This window comes from Sipha flava, unplaced genomic scaffold, assembly GCF_003268045.1.
Source record: "Sipha flava isolate LNK unplaced genomic scaffold, YSA_version1 71_pilon_pilon, whole genome shotgun sequence".
NCBI lineage: Eukaryota > Metazoa > Arthropoda > Insecta > Hemiptera > Aphididae > Sipha > Sipha flava.
Genome location: NW_020273611.1, coordinates 2,022,221 through 2,049,981, shown reverse-complemented (window position 1 = coordinate 2,049,981; position 27,761 = coordinate 2,022,221). Strand labels below are relative to the sequence as shown.

Here is a 27,761-nt window from a genome sequence, read left to right as displayed (position 1 = left end):
CCGGTACTTAACTTAATTTTAGGTGATCATTATCCTTAGCCTTTGCAGGACTTTCTTAATAATTAATAATCAGAATTAAATAAAAAAAAAAAAAAAAAAAACTACGAAGAAATAATGAAAGAATAATAAACCTATAATTAACATTGTGAACGAAATGAAATGTATGAAAATCTAAACTACATATGATGCATAATAAACTCCGAATGCGATCATTATTATAATTTTAATATTATTTTAACCTATATATGTATATATTTTACACATCTTATACTATTATTAAATTAATAACTTAACTTATCGAGTGGGTGTGTACACATTAATACCACCATAAATACGGCAGTAAAAATATGCACAGCATCGAAACCTCAACTCGAATATTAAACAATCTCCTCTCGTCGTGTGAACCATCGTTAACCAATGGTGACTTAACCTAGAATAGCGTTTAAAGTAACGTAACACAATAATATTAAAATTACAAATACAATTAAATGCACCTCCACTAATGTTTCGTGTCGAAAACTGTTAGTGTCAACCGGTGCTTAACTTAATTTTAGGCGATTGTTATTCTTAGCCTCTGCAGGAATATTTCCTCTTTCTTAATAATTAATAATCACTAAAAAATAGATAAAAAAAAAAAACTACGAAGAAATAATGAAAGAATAATAAACCTATAATTAACATTGTGAACGAAATAAATGTATGAAAATGTAAACTACATCTAATGCACAATAAACTCCGAATGCGATCATTGTTATAATTTTAATATTATTTTAACCTATATATGTATATATATTTACACATCTTATACTATTATTAAATTAATAACTTAACTTATCGAGTGGGTGTGTACACATCAATACCACCATAAATACGGCAGTAAAAATATGCACAGCATCGAAACCTCAACTCGAATATTAAGCAATCTTCTCTCATCGTGTGAACCATCGTTAACCAATGGTGACTTAACCTAGGATAGCGTTTAAAGTAACGTAACACAATAATATTAAAATTACAAATACAATTAAATGCACCTCCACTAATGTTTCGTGTCGAAAACTGTTAGTGTCAACCGATGCTTAACTTAATTTTAGTAAATTGTTATTAGCGTCTGCAGGAATATTTCCTCTTTCTTAATAATTAATAATCACTCAAAAATAAATAAAAAAAAAAAAAAACTACGAAGAAATAATGAAAGATTAATAATTGAAATTAGAATTTATAATATACCTACATTTAAACATTTGAATTTTAAAATATACTGAATTTAATTCACTATTTCCAAATAAAATAAAAAAAAATGTTTTTTAGTTAAAATATATAATTTAAATGAATTTACCGTGAAATAAAAATAAAATTTAAAAATATTGCTTTCGATTCTCTATTTTATTTATATTATGTAGATTTTTTAAACAAATAAAATAGAAACAAATGTTACAATACTAACACAATAAAATTAAAATAATACCATATTCTAAAAAAAATCTAAGCTACATCTTAATTTTTTGTATTCAATATTATCCCTAACTTATAAAATTAAGGTACCCAAAATAAAAATTTAAAAAAAAGAAAAAAAATTATAAGAAATGCTTATAGCTTTCTATAATTTTTTAATATTCACATATTCTAACAGTCTGTTGTCTCTTTAGAAAAAAATCAAAAATCCAATCTAACCCGATAAACTAATATTTGAATAACCAAACTTTTACGCAGGAAAATAACTCACAAGCATATTCCAGATATTGTAACATGATTAGTATTATACAGTTGGTTAACGTAAAATTCTTAAGTTGGTTAAGCAAACATGAAGTATAGCATTATCGGAACTACTTTAATAAGTAATTATTACTTTACTTACTCAACTTATTTTACTTTACTACTTTATAGTTTCATATTCGACATTAAAAATAAGACCTTACACTAACTTATATTGATTTGTAAAATTAATTTTTATCATTGAATTAATATTATACAATAGGTTTAATGTTTTTTTTTTCAACAGCTATATAAAACATTTTAAATGATTAATTTTCGGTAGCATGATCATTTACATGGTTTATGGTGAAAATAAATAATAATTACAAAATGCTAGAAAAAAGCAATTCCTTACGAAAAAAAAACTAAATTTAACAGTGAAAATATAAATGTTTATGTTAAAATATATGTAGAATTTTTTAAGTAGAAAATGTATTAACGAATTTCTTAAGAGGTGATGGTTAACTTAACCATTGTCAGCGATAAATGAAATATAAATCAATATAAGTAGTAATATTATAGATAATTGGGTTTGAAAAATGAAAAAATAATAATATGAAAAATTAAAGAAAAACAATTAAAGAAGTGAACAAAAAGTTAGCGAAAAGAAATTTAAATATAATATATATTGTTGATATTTTAACTCTGGACAAACAAGTGGAAATTAAAATAGAAAAACGTAAAAGATAAATTGAATTTAGTATTTTTTTAGTACTTTTTTTCGTATGATCGGTATATTTGATAATTGAAATTTCAAACAAATATTTAATAATCGATACATTTTAATTATTCAAGTTACTTTAAAAACTATGAAAAACTATTTTTATTTGTTTACCTTCTCTATAACAGATAGCTGAGATTTCCTATTATATAATAACAATAACATACGAATACCTTAAACTATATTGTTTTACTATAATATTACTCCACACACATATTTAAAAATATAAATATTTATACTATACCTAAACTATTAGCTTAAGCGAAATAAGTTTTTATGGTTAAATATTTGTACATAGTAAGTGTGCCCAAAAGTAACATCAATAAAATCAATAAAAAAGTGATGAATTTAAATTATTTAATACAACACATTATGTCTAAGAAAAAAATTGAAACATTATTTTATTTGTTCATAGTAAATTTCTTAGCTCTCATTACTAAACTACTAACATTTGTTCATAGACAGTTGAATGAAGTGAATGAATTTTGCGCTTTCCTAGCCCTCAGTTACATTATCATCAGTTCGATACTTTCAGAAAATTACTATAATGTGATAATGAATTCAAAATAAATCGGTAACTATGTGATATTTTAGCGAACAGTTTTATGTAAATTGCTATGAAAATGTGTTGTTTATTAAAATAAATGAAAAATAAAATGTTCAGAACTGGTGTTTTCACAACCATTTCAATTAAGAAACGTAAAATAATGAAAAAAAAAAAAAAAAAAATAAAAAAATACCACCAACTGCACGCGTTCTGGTGGCTATATTTAATAACGACTAGTAGTCGCCATTAAAATCATGTTGTTGTATGACGCGTGCATGAGCGCATGTTGGTCGCCTTTTACGACCGGTCGCACTCAGCACCGTGATCGGTATTCTATCCACCCCCGGTCACAGGGCTAAGTCTAGATATTAGAGCGTGAATATTTACAAGTTATTTTATCCTATCAAAAACAAATGGCAAGTCAGGTGTGCATATCAGCGATAGTAATTTTCAGCAATAATACGTTAAGAATGGGTTCATAATTTATTTTCTAAAAATTTCTATGATTTGAAAAAAAAACAAATCAATATTCTTAACAAAAATACTAAAAGTCTTCAGTATTTATCTCTGGTTTGGTATTTAAATTCTATACCTTTTTTTTATAGACTAAATTATTTTTAGATGTGTGTGTGTGTGTGTGTGTGTTTGGGTGATTTGAATTAAGCGATAATCAGTACTATTCTAATATAAAATAAAATACAGTTCTAAATTTATATTTACAAGCATGAAATTAAGAGGAGAACAATTTTACCTTTTCGGTGCCTAGAATTTAATTATTACTAATTTTAATACCTCGTTTATTTGGGAAAACATTCTCTCATAAAAGTTGCGTTGTATTTTACCTAGTTGGTTAAAGTGGTCCTCCTTTCCCTACAACTTTTTTTAGCTCATTTTGGAAGCAAACTTCTCTGTTGTTGATTTCCGGTTGCCGTTAAGTCAGAATTTATTAACTTGGCAGCTATCTTTGAATAGGCGCACGCCCCATCCAAAAACTTGTCCATCGCTTTGTATCTTAATCGCATGTCATAAGCCGCTTGATTCAGCTGTTCAGTAATCACTCTATCCAGCATGTTTGACGATTGTGTGCTTTTTTGGTGGCCACGTTCTTTACCTGTACCGCAGCGGGTGGTTTTCGCTAACGCCAAATAGGTCGTACCCAACGCATAGGCAGGTACAGCAAACTGATGATCGACTGAATCGTCATTATCATCGTCACTGTCAGCTTTATAATCAATCAGAAGAGTCGGTGGCCAAAATAGACGAACGTGCAGTTCGGTGCGAAACACAATATTGAGCGGTGCCGGGCCATATGCACCAGAAGTTTTGATCCAGTGGCATTCACTTCGATCTACTCTGCGGGAGCATTCACGATCGTTGTCTGTTGCTGTTTTTTGACGTGATTTTTTTTCTGTCATTGGTATTTTAGTGGTGTCAGATGTAATATTGGTTGGAACGTTAACCGCATTAATTGCCAATAAGCTGCTGTTGCCGCAGCAGATAACTGTAGCATCATCATCATCATCGTCATCACCACAATCATCGTAATCTTCACCACTAGCACCGTACTCTTCCACTTTGTCCTCGTAGTGTCGTTCATACTCAAAACTGTCATTTCGATTGTAACTAGGTTTATTTTTGCAAGATACAATATTTTCTTTAAATTGATCATAACCATAGACGTATTTATCAACATAATCATCTTGGTTGTTATCATCGTAGGCGCTATCACCATATTGGCGTAAAAGTGTTTGGAAGTTGTTGCGAAAACGGTCAAGTTGTAACATCGGTGATGGTTTCGTGCACGATACCATAACATTTTTTTTTGTATAGCTTTGTTGCACCCACTCAGAGTACTGGATACACAATATATGAAGTGCTTGCAGCCCATAGTCGGCGGTTAATGATGCTCCGAGTCCGCTACTTATACCACTATTTGGAGATGACCACGGTGACGGTGATAATAACAGAGGTGAAGTAAACAAAGATGACGGTCTTGGGTTTTTATCTTCTTTGGTGTTTTTATCGTTTGCATTGGTGATACTGAAAGTCGCATCATAATCAGCATCATTATATAAGTGTTCGTAAAGCACAGCTAAAGCGGTTGCATCGGGCACTGTAGCGTTTGGTGGCAATTGCAGTAACAGATCAACATCATTATCTTCATTAAAATCATGTACTGCTTCAACACCACCGACTGGTGTATGCTTATCTCGACGGCCGAGAAATTCGGGCCGAAGTCGGGACTCAAATGCCACTGCCGTAGCGGTGTGCAGACGACGAAGTGTAGTCCATGCCTCCCGTAAATCTTGTATCTAAAACACAAGATTATAATAATTATAAACTATTTTATGTTGCTATAAATATTATATAAAAGTGAAATAAAAACAATGATAATTACTCTATCAGAGCACAGCGCCGACATTAGAGCCCGATAACCATACACGTCTCCTACCGCTTGTTTGGTATCCGCCGCCGTCCGAATCCACTTGTCCAAAGCGGTGGCCCTGTGTTGATTAAGTAAATCCAACCAATGACGCTTTTCGATTGCCCATTCTTCTTTTGGTGGTAATATATAACCAGAGTCAAAGTCAGAATTAGCTGTTAGTTGATAATCATCGTCATCGTCATCAGAGTCGGCATCGGAAAAATACCAGTTGCCAATACCAGCACACCGGTAATAAAATTTCCGACGTCGGTATTCGTATTCATCTTCCAAGCTCCACTCTAAGTGTTCATCCTTCGGATTTTTGGTATTATTACCAATCAGTAATAGACAGGGCGTCACAATCACCGTCATTGCGACTAGGTACTGCAGACACGCAAACCTAAACGACGACGCCGCACACACACAACATGGAGCAGGCAGGCAGCCGCCGCGTAGTTTTCCCAAGTTAATACTCAATATAACAATAAATAATAATATAAAAATAAATTCTAGCTACTGTACATAAAATAAAAAAAACTTTAACCGGTTACCGAGGACCACTTCATAAAACTGTTCAACTGGTGTTTCAAATCATTCTTGGATTGTTGGCCAATCATGAACTTAATCATAAAAAGGCGATTAATAGGATAAATACCTATAGACTCGTCAATCTTTAATTGACTAAATCAAATCAAAGAAAAACTGCATAGTCAACAGGTCACAATATTTAAAGGGCTGGCATCTACATTTACCTAAGAAAATACGAAAAAAATTGTTTAGGTGAAAAGAACCAAAATCAAAATCAAAGTTGTTGGATTCAATATAACCTCATAAATGGCGTTAACTTAGACGTTTTTGACGAAATGAGGATATAGATCTTAAGTAGTTCATAAAAAAACACTTTAACGACTTGATCGTGGACAGTAGTATTAGCCCTTGGCTAAAAAATATATCTGATAATAGATTAGATGTATTCAATGTAACATAAAAGAACACCTTAGTTTTTCTCAGTTACAAAAATAAATACCATATAAAAATTGTTTTATTCTAATAAACATCTACTTATACACTCATTTTCTCAGTTAATATTTTCAATAATGATCAAAAATAATTGTGATATTATGATAAAAATTTAGTTTAAAATATTTCAATGCACATCATATAATATATTCTCAAATATATTATTTTTTTCCCGTTAAAAAATAAATAGTAACTTCATTAAATAAAAATTAATAACATAATATAGAATCATAATTGTAAATATTTATATAAAAAAAAAAGTAATATTTACGTATCATATACTTTTATATGTATTGTGGACATACATATGACTCAAAAAAGAAGAAATGTTTAGTTTATTTAATTATTAGTAATTAAGTATAAAACTCCAATTGTATAAAAAAAATGGTTATTTTTATACTTCTGTTTATATCAGTCACAATTTTCAGTTTTATATTTACAATTTTTTTTATAAAAATGTAATAATTCAATTGTCAACTTATAATAATAATATAAAAAATCCTCAAAAAGATATAATAACTCAAAATATGAAATAAAAATGAAATGAAAATGAAATTCTTGTAAAAAATTCCTAGAAAAATTCTAAATATTTAATTTTAATATAATATAGTTTAATTTTACAAAGATTAATAAATATAATAAGAAAACGAGTGTAGTAATGCGAAAAAAAAACAAATCTCTACAATAACTATTAGTTCTAACACTATTAAGTCTAACATTCATTTATTACCTTTCAATCACGTCCAAACGGGCACGGCGTCCTTCTGGTCCTGGTTGACCCAAAAGTTGTAGTGGGCACGAACCCATAGAATTTTCTTCTTTTTCGCTTTCCGTGCAATTCCGATACGGTAGTACAGTGGATCGACCATCAGCATTACACAATGCTGCCGCCAACCGACCAGTACCCGCTACTGATGATGTTGTGCCTTCATCTTTGGGATCTCCAATTATCGCGAGATGTACAGCTCGCAGAGCAGTCGCTACTGGTGCACCGTCTTCATTATCATTACATAATAATTTTTGTCGTTTTTCTTGGTTGAATAGCTTTTTGTGGTCTTTATCGACATTTTGGTAGTCAATTTCTTCGTTATTATCAGTGACGCGAGAGACGATATTCGCATAGTCAACACCTTCCGCTGCACTGAAGTCCTGACTGCCGTTGCTATTGTTACTGCTTTCTAAGCTGCTACAATATTTCATGTCGTCTAAAAATATACTGTCTTTTTCAATCGAATCGATGCACTGTTCATTATTCATGTCATTGTTTTTCTTCCGACGATTGTCATTTAATGAACCGATGTTTTCATAATCACCAACCTGTTTGTAAACAACAGTGTCCGATCTACTAGAACTGTTCTCCATTTCTGAGACGATTGTATCAGTAGCGATACTAGTATGTTGTGTGTATGTAGCTGAGGTACTAGGTTTGTTGGCATTTATCACGTTAACAGTGTCACCTTGACCGACAATCGTTGTCTGATTCACTTGAGTACAATGGGGATATTTTTCCGTTGATAGACTATTGTTCTCCAATGATGATTGATGTTCCCCCGATGTCTGGGTACTTGATTTCTTACTACTTGGCCGTCGCGTTGCCATATTTTGTTGGATTATGCTAATGTCATTATTTGATTCACGTGTCACTGTAGCAGATGGAATATTACTGATAGAGTTCCCGGCACCAACCCAACGATTGACCATTTTTTTAACTATTCCGTCAATCTTTGATGACTGAATAGAGCTCCCAGAGGCACGTGTCTCAGTAGTAGTTCTATTCTGAACATTTAAACCAATTGATCCTGGATAATTATTCATTGTAGAGAATCCCTCCGATAATCCAATTTCTGATAGGTTTTTGTTAGTCAAGTGATTTACGGCTGATACTCGATTTTGTATAAATAAACTTCGCTGCCGTAGTTCACTTATTCGAGCTTCGATAAACCGTTCCCTTCGTCGATTTAGGCGTTCACTACGTCGTTCTTCCGGCGTTCCATCAAATTTACTTCGTATTGAGCTACTCCACCGGCTTCGCCACATCTCGAAATCTTCATCATCAGTTGGTTCATGTGTTACTTCCTCCGTATCTGAATCTTCGTCCGGGTTCATTCTTCCTTCACATATTAATCGTTCTATTTCCATGTCAGCCCATTCTTTTAATGTCTGTCTTTCCATCTCGCGATTGTTCTTGATACTATTTTTACGACGCTGCATAGATTCACCGATTTCCTCATAAAATCTTTCAATGTCCATAGTATTATCAAACTTCAGTTCTCTACCAGCTGCACCAATTGGATGATGTTTATAAGGTCGTGAATTCTTATCATCTTTATTTTGGAATTTTAATTGTTCATGATTTGGTTTATGGTCCATTTCGGAGTCCAATGATAATACGGGAGGAGGAGAATATAATAACGGAGAATCGAGGAGCGAAGAAAGATTTTGCGGAAAAGGTAATAATGTTGGTCGCTCCAGTTGATGACGATCGCTTTCATAGTTGTTGTTTGTAAGATATCTTGTACTACGAATTACCGAACGACCAGCGCATAAGGAGTAGTCTCTTTCAACCATAGCATTATAACTATCAATTCTACTTTGATGGTCTCTAGGCCTACTTCGATGACTTTCGGATCCAATCTGATGGCTTCCAAGCCTACCTTGATAGTCACTACCAGTATTCACATGAGCAAACGATGATCGAACGGTAACTGGATAGGGATCATCAAGCATATCGTCAAGAGCAGTTCCACAGTCATCTCCAACAGCAGACAAGGCAGCCGCTATCTCAGCATCTATATCTATACGTGATTCTTCACTTTTACCCACGTTAGAACAACACATACTACTCGTTGATTGTTCAAATAGATCCGGAGTATCATTTAATGTCAACGATTTATCTGGAATTCTAAACTTTCTTAATGGTGATGGTTCTTTATTTATTGGTGGTTGATTATTTAAAGAAACTGTAATTGAAGAGCGTTGTGCAAGACTCAATGAACCCGAGGATGTTGATATTATTAAATCAGAATCGGGTACTTGAGGTACTACACTTGATGAATTGCTAAAAGAAGATGATGTTGTAGAACGCAAGGTAGTGTTCGATATGCCTGAGGTTGATGAAGATTTAGAGGCCGGCGGATGAGGAGTTTTAAATGAGTGTGGAAGAGTTGTGGATAACATGGATTGTGCTGATAATGAAGATACTGAGGATAATGTATGTGTGGCTATTTTAGATGGGCCGGGAGATGATGTTAATGAACGTGGCAGAGTTGAGTTCGGTGATAGATTTGTAGAAGCTGATTCTGTATTTTCAATAGGGTTGCAGGCTTCTGCCGAAGTTACTGTTGCCGAAGTTACTGTCGCAGAAGGAGTTCTTCGACTTGACGATCGAAACGACGATGATAGTTGCCTCCAGTGTGAAGTATTTTGTGTTGATGATGAAGCATCCCACTGGTGAAACACATTCTGAAGTGACAAAAGAGTTTCTGCTGGAGAAAAAGTAGAATTACTTGTAGGAATCTTGTTTGAATCAGCTAATGAAGCAGGTATATGCTGTCGTATTTGTTTGTGATCTGTCACAGCTGGAACATAGGACTGGTTTTTGGTCTCATTCGTGGAACTGATATTTGTCAGTGGACATCGTCGGTTACATGGATAACGGATACGCACTTCAGTATGCGATAATTGGGGAAACAACGAATTAATACTAGCATCATTTCCTCCATAAGATAGTACGGCATTGTCATCAGCACCTCCGACATAATATCTGATCAGATGAGGTATGCTATCAAATCCTGGCTGATATTGTCGTCCATTGCTGCTGTTTATTGTTGAATTTGAAGAAATAGTGGTTGCCATAGTTGGTAAAGTATCCCCAAAAGTAAACTGCGATCGCTCGTATACCGTCCCAGGTTGTAAAACAATCTATATACAAAAAAAAAAAAAAAAAAAAATTAGTATAAAATACAATGTTTTAGATCGAATAAAAGTAAGGTTAGAGTTTCAAGTACTTCCATTTGAATATTTTTCCAAGTTCGAATGATGAATTTTATTAAATTTGAAAAATAGTATTTAAAGTATTTATATATTTTAATTACATTTTTTGTGTATGTATTGACTGCTAATTCAATGCCAGAAAATTATGATACTATAAGTAAGCGATTTTCAACCTGTGGTACGCGCAATATTAGTGGTAGTTGGAAATCTCGTAGATGGCACGTGAAGAAAGATTTTTATGTGGTTTCTATCGTATTATTATAAATACTATTCAGTTTAGTTGATATTGACGCACTCATTCATTCAATACAATATCAACCGTCTCATTACAATATTTATCAACATTCATAATCATTATAAATCATTCCAATAAATAATAATAAAAATAATAACATACTATTTAATTAATTGTACATTTAATGCTTTTATTATAATAATTAAGTCGTTTCATAATAAAAGGCTCTATGCATATAAAATAACAAATTTATTCTATTTTTTTGATTCGAGAAAAAAAAGGTTTTGGTTTATTGGTGAGTAATTAATTATAAACCATAATTGTCATGATCACATTTGTTATTAATATAAATAACTAATAAGGTCATTGAGTCAACGCATTAGAATTCAACACTATATATATTATTATTATAATTAGGGGTGGGCCGATCCTAGAACCGATATCGGCCGAACTTACCGAACTTGGTATCGGCCGATATTGGTGGTATCGGAAATATCGGTATCGGTTTATTTTCAAAATCGATATTTGAACCAATACCGCGAAAACTATTTGTGATTATAATATCGGGTATCGGTTTTATATCGGTTGTATATATCGGTATATCGGGTATCGGTAAAAAGTGGTATCGGCCCATCCCTAATTATAACACTCGGTTTAGAAACTATTACAGTTAACAAACATCAAAACTATAGTGATGAAATTCAGGTGAGTTACGCTGGCATCAGCAGGTTAAAATAACTACTCAAAACCGGTACCAAAATTATTATTATATTATAATTTGTTAGTTAAAAAAAAAGGAAATTGTATGTTTTATTATGTTATAATTTGTTTATTTTTGTTTAATTAAAAAAAGTATTAAACGATTTTCATTTATAAGTTATATTTTAATATTAAAGAATCTCGATTAAGAACGAAATAATAAGTGTTATATTATTAAAATTTATTTTTTTTGGGAGGGGGGGGCATAAATTATATACCCGGGAATGCATAATTTTTAAATACGGACCGGGTTGTAGTAGTAAAAAAGTAGTAAAATTGTTTGCAGTAATGCACTAAAATATACCAAAAATTTTACTAAAAAAATAACGTTTCATTATAATTCATTAAATTAGGTTTATTTTATGTCATTAACTTATTGTGTAATTTATATATTATATATCACTGACTCATTAGTTGCAATTTATAAGCATGTATATATGAAGTATAAAAAAATATGTACTTAAAAATGTTGTTGCATTGAACTGTAAGTAATTTTTTTAAATTTTCAAAATCCAATGTTCTACGGTTTGGAGTCAGTAAGTTTTTTTACTTAAAAAAACATCGTCCTACGTTGGTTGATGTAAGCGGAGCGTACTAAAGATAAACTAAATCGCGTACCGTCAAATTTTCAGGTAAACCTTCAGTTTTCTATCTCCAATCAATAAATCATTTATTATACTTATGGTTTCAAATATGGTATTTTTTTTTTTTTGTAATTTTAATGAACTTTTCAATATTTTTTGTGTTAAATATATTATTTTATCTATTCGCATTGTAAATACGTCGAATCCTATAATCGCAATATGACGAAATCGATACGATTTTAAAAATAAACTATCGTTTTGACTATACATATAATATCAATATAAAATTAGATACATAGACAACATACATCAATAAATACATCTTGTACTTCAGGCTTAAAACAATTTGAGAATTTTATTTCATAAAATTTTTATAACAGCGTTAAAAAAGAATTAAAAAAGTGAAATTATGTGAAAAAATTGAAAAAATAGTTAAAATTGTTTTTATAAATGAGTAAAGTCAAAAAAATTTCGAAAATTTCGAAAATTGCGAAAAACTACATTTTAAATGTTTAGATTTTCATTGATACCTACACAAAATGCATTTAAAACTTACTTAGCAATAAATTGAAGTAGTAGAAGAAAAGATGTAAATGAAACAACATCTGTGTTGATAACCCATTCGGCAATAAAACTATAAAATAAAATAGCATTTAATAATGCCCATTGGAAAAATAGATTTGAGTCATATTCTTATTGATTTTCACATCAACTGATTAAATAACTAAATTAAAGGAAATATAAAAAATACTTTTTGTTTTATATGTATACAAATATTACATATTATTAACTTGATAACATTTAAATTTTACTTGAAAATATGAATATATTCTGTGTCTGTAGGAATATTTAATAATTTTATATTTATATAGATAGGTTAGGTTAGGTATCTATTCGAAAGAATGAAAAAAGAAAATTGTAAACAAATATTTATAAATAATTATTTACCAACTTCTAATTTTTGTGCAAAGAATAAAAATAAAAAATCTAACTCAAAATCTGAAGTTGAAATTATTTAATATTTTTCAAGAATGAATTTCAAAAAAATATATACGTTTTATATGTGTTTATTATCAACCCTGGTCATGTTATTGTTTTTCAACTGAAAACTTGGTTAGAAAAAAAATCAACTAGTTACTAACTAAAATATGGTTTGCATTCCAGTTTTGTTATAAAAACTTCTATTCTTGAATATTTAGAAATCGTACCTATTCATCTAACATGTTCAACATGTGACACATTCGGATTAAAACGCTAATTGGTAATTAATTTTTATTTTTAAACGAATATGCATAGTTATGTTTATTCAATGGGATTTAATGTCTTCATTATTTGCAGTCCAGTTTAAGATTTAGACTAGTCAATCGAATCGGGACAGCTTTAAATACGCGCTATCAATAATTTGTAACACGATTACTTACCTCATTGATTACAAAATGTAGTATAGGTCTCCGTTGTTGCCTGCGTTGGCGTCGTTGAAGTTGTCGCCGAAGAAATTTATTTCGTTTTCGTTCATCGCCGATGTTACTCGCATGGTTTTGCGGTTTGTTCTTGTCGTAATTTTCGTTATCGTACTTGTCGACTCGCAGACATGAAACAACGTACCGACCTGGCGGTTGGACGTTAGTGCTGTCGCGGACTAAGAAGCAATAAAAATGCTTGCGATTGCGTTTCGGGTGCACAGGCCTTTTTGTCGGCAACACGTCCGCGCGGCGACGCTGCTGCAGGAGTAGTGCTGCGGCCTTTACGGTCGTGGTCGCCGTGAACGGATCGGGCACGTTACCGCTTTCGTCAACCAATCCGTCCAGAAAGTCGTCCAGTGGGAAATCGCCTTCGCTACTCGCGCTGCTCACGTCCTCGAGGCCGTCCGAGCCCACTTCGTCGCTGTCGTCTTGTCCTCCCGTCAGTGGTACCACCGCGTCGTTGGCAGCCGCGGAAGTAGCAGTCGCGGCCGCCGTGATACCGTGTTCTTCGGCAACGCATTGCCGTAACAATCGTTCGGCTTCGTTGCGATCCACACGATCACCGTGGTACCAAGCATGTGACCGCAAGTCCTCGGCTCCCAACTTCGACAGTTCCCATTCCAAAAGTTTCTTGTTCCTGTCGACTTCGGTGTGAGCGTACTCGTTGGTCGCAATAATCCCCGACGGAGGATACGACGGCGGTTGGACTTGTTGTTGCGACTGTTGCTGGGGCCGTGTCGGTAATAACGGTTGTGAAAACATTTTTGAAGATGAAGTTGACATTGTTGCCCTTCTGTTTTGTCTCGGCTTCAGTGATTTTCGACGACGTTGACGACGTGACGAATTATCGTCTTGGTCCTATTAAATTGAAAAAAAAAGAGAAATAACGATTAAATAATTATATTATTATTAATACAAAAGAAAACATACGAAATGTTTCCATTCTTTTGAGCGGTTTTAAAAATAATTGGTAAATAATAAATCGTTCACATTCAAAACGATCAAAGGTACATATATGAAAAATGTAAAATGATGTATATACTTTTTCTTATATACATGAACAAATATCAATATGTGTGCGTGTAATATATATAAATATCTAATAACATTAAAAATCTAATCATTTTACTACAATTAAATAAAATTGATTGAGTGTAAACAAAATTGTTCAATGAATGTCAAATCTATTGAATTATCTAATAACGATTATTGATTTTCAAATGTTTACTACTAATAATTGGTATGCGTACAATTAATGTAAATATTAAAAGCATGCTAAGCATTAAAACAAAAAATTTAAAAATATACGCATGAAGCAATTTTTTATAAAGGCAAAATACCATAGTGCAATGTATAGTACTATTATTATTATTTCGTTACGGTTTTTATCAACGTTGTCGTTGATTAAAGAAATGTCGACGACCGCGAAATGTATGGGCTCCAGTTGACGAATACAAGATTTAAACATTCTTAAATCTAGGTTAACCGCACATCGAAATAGTAAAATTGCTAAGGAGATTGCAAGCCATGATTTTCTTTTGCTTTCCATCACACGCGTAATATAGAGATTTAGACGTTTTCTATTTCCAACATACTGATTGATCTATTGATACGATAAGGATTTCGAAAACTGATTTTAATTCGTTACATACTTCTTTATATCGACTTTCCCATTTTTTTTTTTTTTGATTTTGTCACCCAAAATTTCACAAAATAGGATTAAACAAATTGGAAGTATAAAAATTAATAAAAATTAATTTTTAGGTATGTTAAGCAAAAAATTTAAAAAATGAGACAAATCAATAGGCAGCTTTATTATGACCAATTAAAAATAAAACGTATATAATAATGTGAAAACCAGCACAGTAATAAGTTATAGTAAAAAGAAAACAATTTTGCTTTTCATTCAACTCCAGTCATGACTAATCGCGTTTTATCGAAATAGAATGCTCGATTCCAACAGTCAAGACAAAACAATTTCTTTATCAGTCCAAAGTATACTGGTTTTCGTTGTACTACGGTTTTTATGCGTTTATCATTTATTGTACAATGTACAATTGATAGTACCTAATAATAAATTAATTGTAATAAATTACATTGTATATGAACAATATAATAAACTATAGTTAATTTACTCGGATTTTATAATTTTTATATACCAACTATTGTAATAAACGCCACCGCACATTAATCGAAAATCCTAGAGTACCCGAGTTAGAATTCTGTGAATATTTGAATCAGTAAAGTTTATTAAATAGCTAAATTAGAGTTCCAGCATTGTTGAGCGACAAAATCAGACGATTTCTCAAAGTGGCGATTTATGAGGTAATAGATCCCTTTTCTTGGCTTTTTTTTTAATATTAGGTATAAACTGTACTTGTTGTTACTTATAATTGTGTTGCCCTGTGGGCTATGAGTTACACAATAATAACAATAAAATTAAAATAGGACTATCTCGGCGAAACCGGATAGAATCCGCGAATAGTACGGAATGATTAAAACTCATTGCTGTACAAAATATACAGCGCATGAAAGTATTTGCGTGGGGCGATGAAGAAGTTACACGCTAATTTTAAAATAAATTTATAAATTTATTTCGTAGTTAACGAGTTGTATCCCGACGAAAAAATAGGATTACACAAGTAGTGTCTCGACGAAAAAAGAGGGATACATGATTGATATATGTATGTAACTAACAGTTGAGAAGCACTTCACTTCAAATTTAATTCAATGTTCTTTTCAACCCATCCCAATATTTTTTAATTTATTGAAGTCCTAAAAATGTTTAATGTGATATTTATTTTAAAATTAGAAGTACTGGAATATTATCAAAGACGGCGAAAGAGAAGAATTATTTATTAGTCAAAAATCAAATGGATATAAAAATGGAACGATTTCCAGATTTTAATTTATAAAAATAGTATAATTTAAATTTTTGCCGAATATTTATTTTTTTACATTTTTTTTCATATTAATTTTAAATATGACAATATGTCGTTTTATTTATATTTATTTTTCAAATTTTGTCCTAGTGTAAAATGTATATATATATATATATATATATATATATCTGTATGATAGTGTAATGGATTAAATGTCCTGGTTTAAAGTGTAATAGTTTTATTTTAATTTTTTTACAAAATGGATTATTTTAAAAATGCAATTGTTATATTTTATATTAGTTTTGTTTTTTGATGAAAATTGTATACTCGCAACATTGATTATTATTATTATTTACAAATACATAATTTTATTGATATTATTATTTTTTGCAAATACTTACAATTATTATTATTATTATATGCAGATACTACTATGATTATAAAAAAATAATATAACAACAAATTTTATTCTTGTGTAAAATAATTATTGAAATTCAAAGTGAAACTGATTTAAAAACTAATTCAATAAACAATACAATCATAAACTTTTTTAAAAAAAAAAAGCAGACAGTTATTAAGGAGGTACAAAAGGAAAATATTTAGAATTAATTAAAAAATAAAACTGTTGATAAATATATATATATATAAATAAATCTTTACACAACGAAAATCGGACTGAAATTCTACCACCACTAGTATAATGTATAATATTAGTTTAGTAAATATTTATAAACACACATATACATTTTCAACCATGCCTGTGCAAAACAGAAAATACTAAGCCTTTATAAAAGTGAAAAGGAAAATATGCTGTTATGTTCAAAATCGAATCGTAAAAAAGGTAAATGTGTGCAAAAGAATCGAACCTCTGTGGTTGACCATTGAGTTGGTGTGTTTAGGTCCGTTATTGTGCGAATGCGTGTATAACACGACTGTACACTCGTCGCCCGTAATTATTCATATTTTCTACAGGCTACCTGTAGTATGACGTAACCAATTACAGCAAACAATGTGACCACAGCTGTATACGATTACATACATTATTAAATAATATATAACAATATATTATTATTATTATTATTATATTACTATACAATTATTATATAATATATTATGTAATAATTTAAATATATAATACAAAATTATATACATATTTATGTGTTGTAATAACAATCATATAAAAAGATTTACCCAAACTGATTATACATCTTCCATTAACAATAATAATAACGCAACTGCAAATTGCGACTTTTTTCGTCAGCAAGTATCAATTTGATTGCATGTACAAATTAAAGTACAAATAGTAGTGATATGAAACTTTTAACAAGTACCTTATATTAGCAAATTATATAGTATAATAACATTCTATAGGTAGTTACTCAGTAATTTACAAAATATTTCAACGAAATTTCTGCTACTATATGAACTAATTTTTTTTTGATTTTTTTTTAATTTTTAATCGGTCATAATTTGATCAAATTTTAAATAAACGGTTTTCACATTCGCAAATGTAGTACAAGACTTCTCCTTAGTCGATGTTACACTAATACAAAATATTAAAAGTAAATTTGCAAATATAATTTTTAAAAAAATTAAAGGGTTATGGGGAGAAGCAATAACAGTTAATATTCCTTAGCTATTTAGTATTGCAATTTTATGGGTCAAAACTAAAAAAAACTAAGATATAAAGTACGAAATAATTCAAAAAAATTAATTCTGATAATACAATGCACTTTTTATAAGATCAGCGAAAAAAAAAATGTAATCTACTTTTCCCCGTAGTCCATTTATTTGAATGATCATGATTTTATAAACTTCATATTAGTATTAGAATTAATGTGTGTTTACGATCACATCCCAAATGTAAGCGCACATTTACTATACGGATTTTCTCACCGATTATAATATTGTATCCACGTTGTAGAGAGTCGGACTTGTCGAGATAAAATTATATTATATATTATTATTACTTTTATTACTATTATTATATGAACTGTTCATAATGCGACGGACATTCACTGTCAAAACCAGTTTATGTATAGAATGAAAATGAACGTACGGTACGTGGCACGGTGGGTTGTAGGTGGAGGGGGAATTATGTGAGACATTCACGTAGTTGCCGTATGGAAAATCACAAAATCACAAAATCGGCTTCACGGGGAAAAACGAAGTTATCTTGTAGAGTATTTAATTATGTTGATATTTTTTTTTTCTGACCAGAAGGGGAAAACTTTTAACAGGTCGCATTTGACTCCGATTTTACAGTCGTTGCCAGATAAATTGAGACGGCGGCGGCGGCGCTTTTCATTAAGTGTAGCCCAAACTAGTCGCTGATAATGTGGTGCAAAGGTCTTACAGTTAGCTACGACGCGCGCAGTTACCAGTTCGAACCCGGCTTAGTGCAAAAAATTGTCTGCAGAATTTTCTGTTCTCTCTCCCGTTCTGGTTGCCCTACACTGCTAAAAAACAACTAACCTAACCCGGTGTGTTTTGACCGCGCAAGCACTTCAGTCGTATCAACAATATTTGTTTATAATAATGCATATAGATGTTGTTATTATTTCATCATATTATTAATATTATGTGTTATTATTATATTAATTATATTATTTTACAATTTCTACTTTTTGTTCTTAAATAAAAAATTATTATCAGAATATATGATTTGAAATTAATATCGTAAAATATTTTTTGTAACAATAGTTGGTTTATTGATATATTTTCAGTAATAATATTGAAATACGGAGGACCACTGGTTTTCCGTTATCGCGCCGCCGCCGCCGTCTCAATTTATCTGGCAACGACTGTACTTTAGTTTATTCAAATTTACATAACGCGAGAAAACGTTTAAGATTACTAACATTTGTAACTATAATATATTTACAGCTCCTGTCATTTAAAAAATTGAATTAAATTTAATAAATAAATAATAAAAATAGTTTTACCACGTAAAAAGTCTTCCTAATTCGTATAAAAATGAAAATGAAAAAAATTGGAAAAATAAAAATTAAATTCGAAACCTAGTAACTCTATGGGGTATGAAGTGTTTATCCAGTGAGGTAGTAGTATGTATTCAGATCGCAATTGCGGACAAGGTCTGCAAACGCTATTAACTAGCGCGATATAGCGGCGCGTTCGTACGTTTGTATTAGTCGAGGTGTTGCTCGTACAGCTTGTTGCGGCTAGAGAGCGCTACATGTACGGACGGTCACCAAAAAAAGTCTAGTACGACTGCGCGCACCCGACTCGTGATGACGAAATGGTAAATAATAATTACGACACGGTGCTGTCATAGATAATTAATAATATAATCGATTAATTTTTTTTTTTTATAGTACTGAACCGATATACTATTTAAAAAAAAGAGCATATGCAAATTGCAACAGTCTGGGGGTAGGCGTTCTCCCCACTGAGTTGTTTCCTTCGAAGTTTCAAACACCGTTGTCGATTTAATGTAAGGACATTTCCCGTACTCGGTTATTCGGTATTTTCTGTGTTGAAACAATTGTACGGATAGCACGACGGCTGAACACATTTATTCGAATATATCACTTTCCCCCCCACGATAAACACACCGATGGCATCGATTCGGGCTGCAAATTATAATTAAAAAACCGATCTATATTCACGCAACCACTCGAATTTGAATATTCAAAAATGTTAACAGTTTTTTTTTAACATATTTATGTATGCGTATTTATATTGCATAAGTATATCATATATATAATTAATCTCATACAAGTATAGATGAAAATCAAATGTTTTAATTTGCAAGTTCAGTGTATCGAAGTACACCGATTTACAACCATAAATATACTCGATGTTGTATGCCTACAAGAAAAAAACATTTCATTTATACTTATGGATATAATATACATGCCCTCCTCCCCTTAAGCTTAACTGGAGTCATGATAATTACGCGAGTGTACTAACGAAAATAGACATTTTTAGATTTAATTACAAAGTATAGGTAAATTCGAAAATGCACTAAAAGAATCAAAAACCTATTACACCTTCACTTTACTTGAATTTAAAAATTATATAACTAGTTTATTCAATCGATTGGATTTTTATAGAATTAGTTGATTGGAACACATTCATTAAACTTGGTCTTAAAAAATGCAATAAATAATAAAGACAATAATCATATTGCTGTTATAAAAATTGTACAAGATTGCGGAAAATGTGGAGAATTAAAGCGATTTCTGCTTATATAACCATAATACCGAAAGTAAAGGTCTTTAATGGTACATTAAAAACATTGGCGATCAATAGCTTCTTCAGAGAAAGAACTTCATTACCGTCCTCCTTCATCTCACTATCGCGCAGCTTCATTATTGTCAATATTTTATTTTAATTTGCAGTTGTCATGGTAACGGTCACGTGAGTGCGTATGGAATCTCCGATGATTAAATATTTTCTAACAATGGAATGCAATACTCGTCAACAAGTTTGGTGGCTCAGAGACAGTTAAGACAACTGAAGTCGTACGAAGGCATTGAAACTATACACATTTTAGTCGAAATTATAAATTCAAATACATACGAGCGTTTCGAATTACCCACCATGTTAGAAACATGCCCTTAATAGTAACTAAAAACATATCTGCATATATTATAATATAATTAAATATTTTATTCTACCGTAATTCCATATAAGTGTCAACGAAAAAATGAAATATACTAACATGCGAATATAGGCAATGTTATATACATATATAACATTTTCAACATTTAATATAAATTACCAAAACTGTCTCGCTTACATCAATAGTAAGAACACATGGATGGCGTTGGTATTAAGATCTACTAAGATATCAATTATATATTTAAATGTTGTATGTATTTATGTATATATTGAATTAATTTGAAAACATTTATATTTAAAAAAATAGAAATATACATTTGCTGATAGAGGAATTTATATAGACGTGTGTAACTATTTCTCCCCTCTCCCAGTAACTACAAGTTTCATTGACCTTATGATTTCACGACAAAGTGTGAGGTCGTCACACACATGTGTATTTATTATGTAACATTGCTATGAAGTGCACATCCGCCATGTATTTACCATATAAACTACAATTACTGTAGATCATTGCAGTTGTTTTTTTACATTACTCTCTTATTACTCCTCTATCTGTCACAACTATATACTACAAGTCTAGTTTATTAAATAATATTTACTTTTAGTTTTATTTGACACATTACGTCAATAACTGTGCATTGAATTCACTTTTACAGTGACTTCAGATTTTAGCATAACCAAATAAATTTATAAATGAAATAACTAAACTGTAATAGCGTCGAAAAGGTTACGTTAATGTTGATGTATAAATCGTTGTTGTTGGCCAACATTGTCAACCATAAGTTTTCTATTCATATAATATATATAGAAATTGTAGTGAAATATTCTTTGAATTTTAAAATAAAATCGAATACAAAAGAAGTGTAACGGTTTTTTATAATAACCAGTATTGGTTTTAATTTAAAGTAATCTGTACTTAACAAATAGATTACAATCGATAACCTTAAAACAATATTATTTTAATTTTTGAGATTAAACATTTACGTATAAATATGATTTCGTCATACTATTTCGGTGCAGGCAAGTTTGAAAACCGTTACTTCAATGGTTTAGTTAAAGAACTACATTGTTTTAATTAGATTCGATAACGACAGTGGTTACGCGAACAGAACTACTGAATACTTTGTAGATAATACTGTAGCGAGAGAACGTCGAGGAAAGAAGAAAAAAGAGATTCCTTTTAAATGCAGTTATCGTAAAACAAATAATTTGAAACGATTTCGTCGGCGAGTTGTTTGTTTCTCGTCAACACGAAACGTTGTAGGGCGGGGGGTTATCTGAGGAACGGATCGAACACGAGCGCAAACATCCTGAGGTTACCAGATAAGCGGTCGCGGTCGGCAGCAACACCACCACCACACTTTCTATACTCTCTCTGTCGAACCCGGTTCTCCATGCCGCCAATGGCCATTCGTAGGCTTCCCGGTTAACCTTGAACTACGCGCGAGCAAACGGAGGAACCGGTACCGGGTCCCCCGTCCGTTGTACTGTTACAGAACATTGTCACGGGCGAGCGCACGGAACATAATTTATGTGCGTGCAACAAAAAAATAGCTACGCGCCGACGACGAGTTACGTTAACGGGTACGAGTAGTGTGCATGCGCACACGAACACCTCGGACAAACATAACGCATAATAATATACACGCACACACCGCCTCACCGATCCTGTTGACCTTCTTTCAGACTTCCGTAGCCACCCTTGATTTTTAAAACTCTCTCGCGAGTCCTTGGTGCACACCTGCATCTCTCCACGACCCAACATATGCACGCTGCCCTTCCACGCTCTCGCACGCGCACGCGCAAGCGCCCACTAACATCTCTCTTTCTCTCTTTACACGAATCTCTTACCGATGCACGCACAAATATTTTTATACGCACACAAAAAACCTGATCGACCTGTACGGAATACATTTCAATATATACATATACTTAATCTGTTCGAACGCAACCAGTTCTAATGAAGTAATCACCGGTTTTAGGGAAATAATATTAAAACGAAAACATTTACAACGGCAATACGCCGATGCAGATGTTATAAAATACGTAATTTTATTATTATTCGAATTATCCAAAGTTTTGTTTCTTACAGCAAGTGACTTCCACTTTGATTTGGGTTTTTTTTTATAACTGAAAACCATAACTTTGTATAAATCTACATGTTTCTAATGAAAAACAAAAATATATACCTAATAACCGAATGAGCATTTTTACTGATCTTGAACTGTCAAAATCAATGTAAATGAATAAAAATAAATAAAAGTTAAAAGTAAACTGCATGTATTTACCAATGTAGGTATCTTTTATTAAAATATGACAGCGAAAGTACAATATAGTAATGTCAAAAGATCTATCTCTTCATCGAGTTGCGAATGATAATGTGAACAAATTATGTTCTATACTAATCTAAATAGTATACGAAAATAACGAATATAGATCTTAAACATAATCTTAATATTAAAATGAATCTTAAACATGTATACGCATTTAGGTACGGTCGATAGACAACAACTCTTTTTATAACTAGAAAATCAATATCTGTTTATTAATATACTCGGAGATAGTTATTCACATGTCATATCATAATAGCAAAGAGTTGATACAAAATAATTGACAATCGGAAAATATATATATATATATATATAACAATATATATATATATATATTATATTATATATATATATATATATAACAATAATAAAATAAATAGATCATATTTTAAGTACATACTAATACTATCTATTAAATAATTAAAATTAAAAACAAAACGTCTAAAAATGTAAATTAAATACTTAAATTTTAATATGATTACTAAAAATATAAGATTTTTCGGTGTATATTACCCCACCCCGAGCAAAATAACTAATTCGAGAACCAGATCAAAGGCATCTTAAAAGATCGGTCGATTCGAAGTCCTGAGACTCCAGATACAACGCTAAAACGACCGCGGTACACGTCTTAAACTATGGACAACACTATGGAGCGAATACCGGTGCGGATAATATCGGATAACATCGATAATATCGGTAGGGAATACGATTGAAAGTAGAAACATAATGATCGCATCGGGTAAAACGCGCCACGCGGGACTGGATGGAGCGGGGGGGGAGGGTAGCTAACGCGAGCGTTGTCCAGGATTATACTATGGCTACTAGCGATACTGCGAAAGTGCTATGCTCACCGATGATTCGGAACGTTTCCGACTGTTGCTGCCGCTGGTCCCGCTGCCACCCGCGTCATTCGACGGGACCGTGAACGACGCCGCCATTGTGCTCGTACCGTGTCCGCGCGTCCGCTTGATGTGTGCACCGCTCTCGAAACGCGCGGTGATGGCAAACGAAGAAGTCGAATTGGAAAACGGTCGGATGGGCTGATGATTTTCCACGAGTGAAGTACGTGTAATAGGGGCTGAGCGTGTGACTGTGCAACGCGTGCGAACGGTACGCTTGACGCAGCCAGAATGCGCTATGCGGGCCGAGCGGGAGTTCGGCAGCGGCGGCGGCAGTGGCGGCGGCCGAGGGCTGCGCTGGAAATCAATAGCGTTCGCTACGGAAAAAGTGGCCGAGTAACCGGTGCCGGTACGCATGCGCGCGTCGCTACTCGATCGATGCTCGGGATTCCGGCGTCGCGGCCGCGCACGGCAAAAGCGAAGAAGAGCGAGAGCGCGCGGACGAGCGGACCGTGATGGAGCTACCGGAGGCGGTGGCGGGGGAAAGGGGGAGAATTTTCGGTGGGGCTGTGGGTGAGGGAGAGGGAGACCGACGGGGAGAAAGCCGGTCGGCTGCGACGCGCGGATAACGCCGAGAGGACTCTCTACGCGTTGGCCGCGTTATTATTCCCAAACATTTTATTATGTTCGCTCTGCGACGCAGTTTAAGAAGAGGCCTACTGCGCGTGCGTGGCGAGCCGGGAAAACATGGCGTCGCGAGAGCGTCCCACCTCGCCGTCGCGACGCGTTACAGCAGCGTTACACCCGGGGCGGCCCGGGCAGCGCACGACTACCGATGCAGTTTCCCCGCTCGCGCAACTCCGCGGTCTCCGCACACGCTGCGCAACAACCGTAATATCGACGTGTTTTCACGTGCGCTACGGGATGTGCGTGGAAACGTAATGGGAGGAAAAAAAACTGCAGCCAAACGTGCCCGGGATGAATTACCGTTTTCGCGATACGGTTACCCGAACGACGTAAACGTATTATTGTTCGAAAAAAAAAAAAAAAAAAAAAAGAGAACAACAATAGTATTGCGGTGTACAGTGTTAATACGTGTCTACTCGTCGGACATCCGACGTGTATAACCGCGACCAATCATTTTCTGCCGGATCCGACCGAACCGTAGTTTTTCCCGTTGAATTATTTATTATTTTATTATTATTATTATTATTATTATATATATATATATATATAAAATAAATATGTCGAAGAATTAAAAAATATATAAACGTTTTATTAGTACAAATCGAAAGTAATTGAGTAAGTGGTACCCAACGAGGGGCTAGAATCCTTGACCCTGAGATTGAAATAGTATCGTACTCCGTGATTAAGCTGGTCTAGTATACACGGCAATATGTTTATCGAAGCTCCGATTAGTTTATGATGCATTAGATACAACATGGTAAAAGTTTCACATGATCTGATGCAGTTTTGAAATCTCGGTTTCTATAACATAGATATTTTGTAAAATTAAATTTTTACACTAATACCACTTTTTACCAATTTAATGTACGGATTACAGTAAGCATAACATGAATTCAATATTTCATAGTAATTATTAATTAATTATTTTATATACTTAAAAAAACCTAACTTTCATAACTAACAAAAAAAATAAAACACCATTTACTATTTTTATAATTTTAGCTTCATTTAAGTATTTTAATCAAGAAATACTTTTGATGTGAAAACATCTTATACGGCGTACAGATTTTTCGGTTCGAGCAGTGAACATTTTCGAGCGTTACCTTTTTCTCGTAACGCTCGATATTTATTATACAGCGCTGTAACTAGAGGTTGGCGAAATGGACGGTTTGCGAGGGCACAGCAAACTAATGGGCGCATTTAAGTTGAATTAAAATTGGTTTATTTGTATAAAATAAAAGCCGAAATAAAATTCGCCAAGGACGCCACGGAGAGTAAATACGTCACTACTATTATATTATTAAAAGGAGAGCCGATTTTTATGACTGTTATATCTGAAGTTCTACTGGACCGATGATTTGTATAGTTTTTTATTTAAACACGAATACTTTGTGTGGAGATGAGCCATCTAATGAGAAAATTTCAAAAATGTAATTCATTTATTAAGTAGAAAAATTTAATTTTCCGTGTATACGATATCGGTTCGGTATCAAGTCTACGGCGCGGCACGGCGGTACGAAACAGCAACGTGAAGGGGGTTGATTGAGCGGCCATATATTACCGCCTGGCCGCTGTTGTACCCCGAACTTCACCCGCCGTTAAAAATCGCCTGTCGCATTACTCAGTTAGAAAAAGATAAAACGGTGGTATAAAGTGATGAGAAAAGTCGAGTGATTTCGACAATCAAGAGATTCTATCGAAAAACCTCTCGGACAAATTAGTAGTTACTTAGCAACTGATTTCGATACCGAATCGAAAATAATCGGATATTTTGAATATTCACTCTCGATTATTCCATCACTAGAGTCATAGATTGCGTTCTCTCTTTCAACAAATCCCTGTATATTCGTAATTCTTAAACATTTTCAAACCTATCCTACAAATAATATTAAAGCACATGTTTTAAAAATTAAGAATATTTATTTCAAATTCTACATAATAAATCAACATTTCTAAACTCATATATACGTTATCATATCTCCCGAGACACTTACCGGTTATTTTTTATTTATTCGGAAATGAATTTAGTAGGTAAATATTACATAAAGAAATTATTTTATGTAAAATACTTTTGGTATGGATTTCAATATTAAATACGAACTGTGTTGTCTGTCGATCATTACATTTTAACATTTGATATTTACAGGTTATAGATTATATAACTATATAACTAACTATACAACTATAGATTATATAATTATCGTGTAACGAATGACACGTTTTATATATGTGTATTTGTTTTTTTCTATTGTAATAAGCATATGGTAAAGTAAAAATATATATATTACCTCGAAAAAACGAAAAGCTACACGTGCCAAACATCATAGTTGAACGGCCGAAATAAAGCGTTCAACAGATAGCGGCGAGTAGTGGAGTTGTCGAGCGCAACGGTTAACGATCCACATAATATACATTCGGCTTTCCGCGCAGCGGTGTACCAACCGACGATGCAACGTACCGAATACTCTATGAGTTATGGTTACCGTGACTCATTTTATTCTTATCACCGTCGACGCGAATTAATCGTTTTCAGAAAAAATATCCCTCAATACACTTTGAACTGAATGATTGATAAAAACTCGTACATTCGGACAACGTTTACATTTTAAATTATTGTATTTAACACGCATTTGATAATGATCGAAGTCCATTTCGATATTTTGTTAAATTTTATAAACATTATAATCACCGCAATTTTATATTAACATTGAATTGCCTACATTCTCATTACGATAAATGTCCAATAGGATTATGAGAAATCATTATAATAAAAATTATTAATTTATGCGCCTTGAAATGTATTTTAACGGAAAACCGAAAATATCAACTTTTAATAAGTAACACGCATTACTTGTAAAATTAATTTTTTTTTACACGATAATAATATTATTATCTATGTAGTATGTTGTAATTATATTTTGTTAAATCTTAAAAAAA

The 27,761-nt window shown here is 32.5% G+C and overlaps 1 protein-coding gene across 3 annotated transcripts in view; it reads right to left on the bottom strand.

Annotated features, from left to right (window-relative positions):
• Nucleotides 1–2,590: 2,590 nt before the first annotated feature.
• Nucleotides 2,591–27,761, bottom strand: part of LOC112692209 — a 53,803-nt gene continuing 28,632 nt past the window's right edge. Inside the window, exons 2-6 of one of the 3 annotated variants that reach the window (XM_025566810.1) lie at nucleotides 17,248–17,402; nucleotides 13,458–14,357; nucleotides 7,196–10,386; nucleotides 5,419–5,845; nucleotides 2,591–5,332 (exon numbers count right to left, since the gene is read on the bottom strand). In XM_025566810.1, coding sequence (XP_025422595.1) covers nucleotides 3,908–5,332; nucleotides 5,419–5,845; nucleotides 7,196–10,386; nucleotides 13,458–14,282 — 5,868 coding nt within the window. In that variant the 5' untranslated portion in view covers nucleotides 14,283–14,357; nucleotides 17,248–17,402 and the 3' untranslated portion in view covers nucleotides 2,591–3,907. Of the gene's footprint in view, nucleotides 5,333–5,418; nucleotides 5,846–7,195; nucleotides 10,387–13,457; nucleotides 14,358–17,247; nucleotides 17,403–24,149; nucleotides 24,463–27,761 lie in introns of those variants that run through there. The other 2 variants (XM_025566808.1, XM_025566809.1) reach the window with 2 other exon arrangements.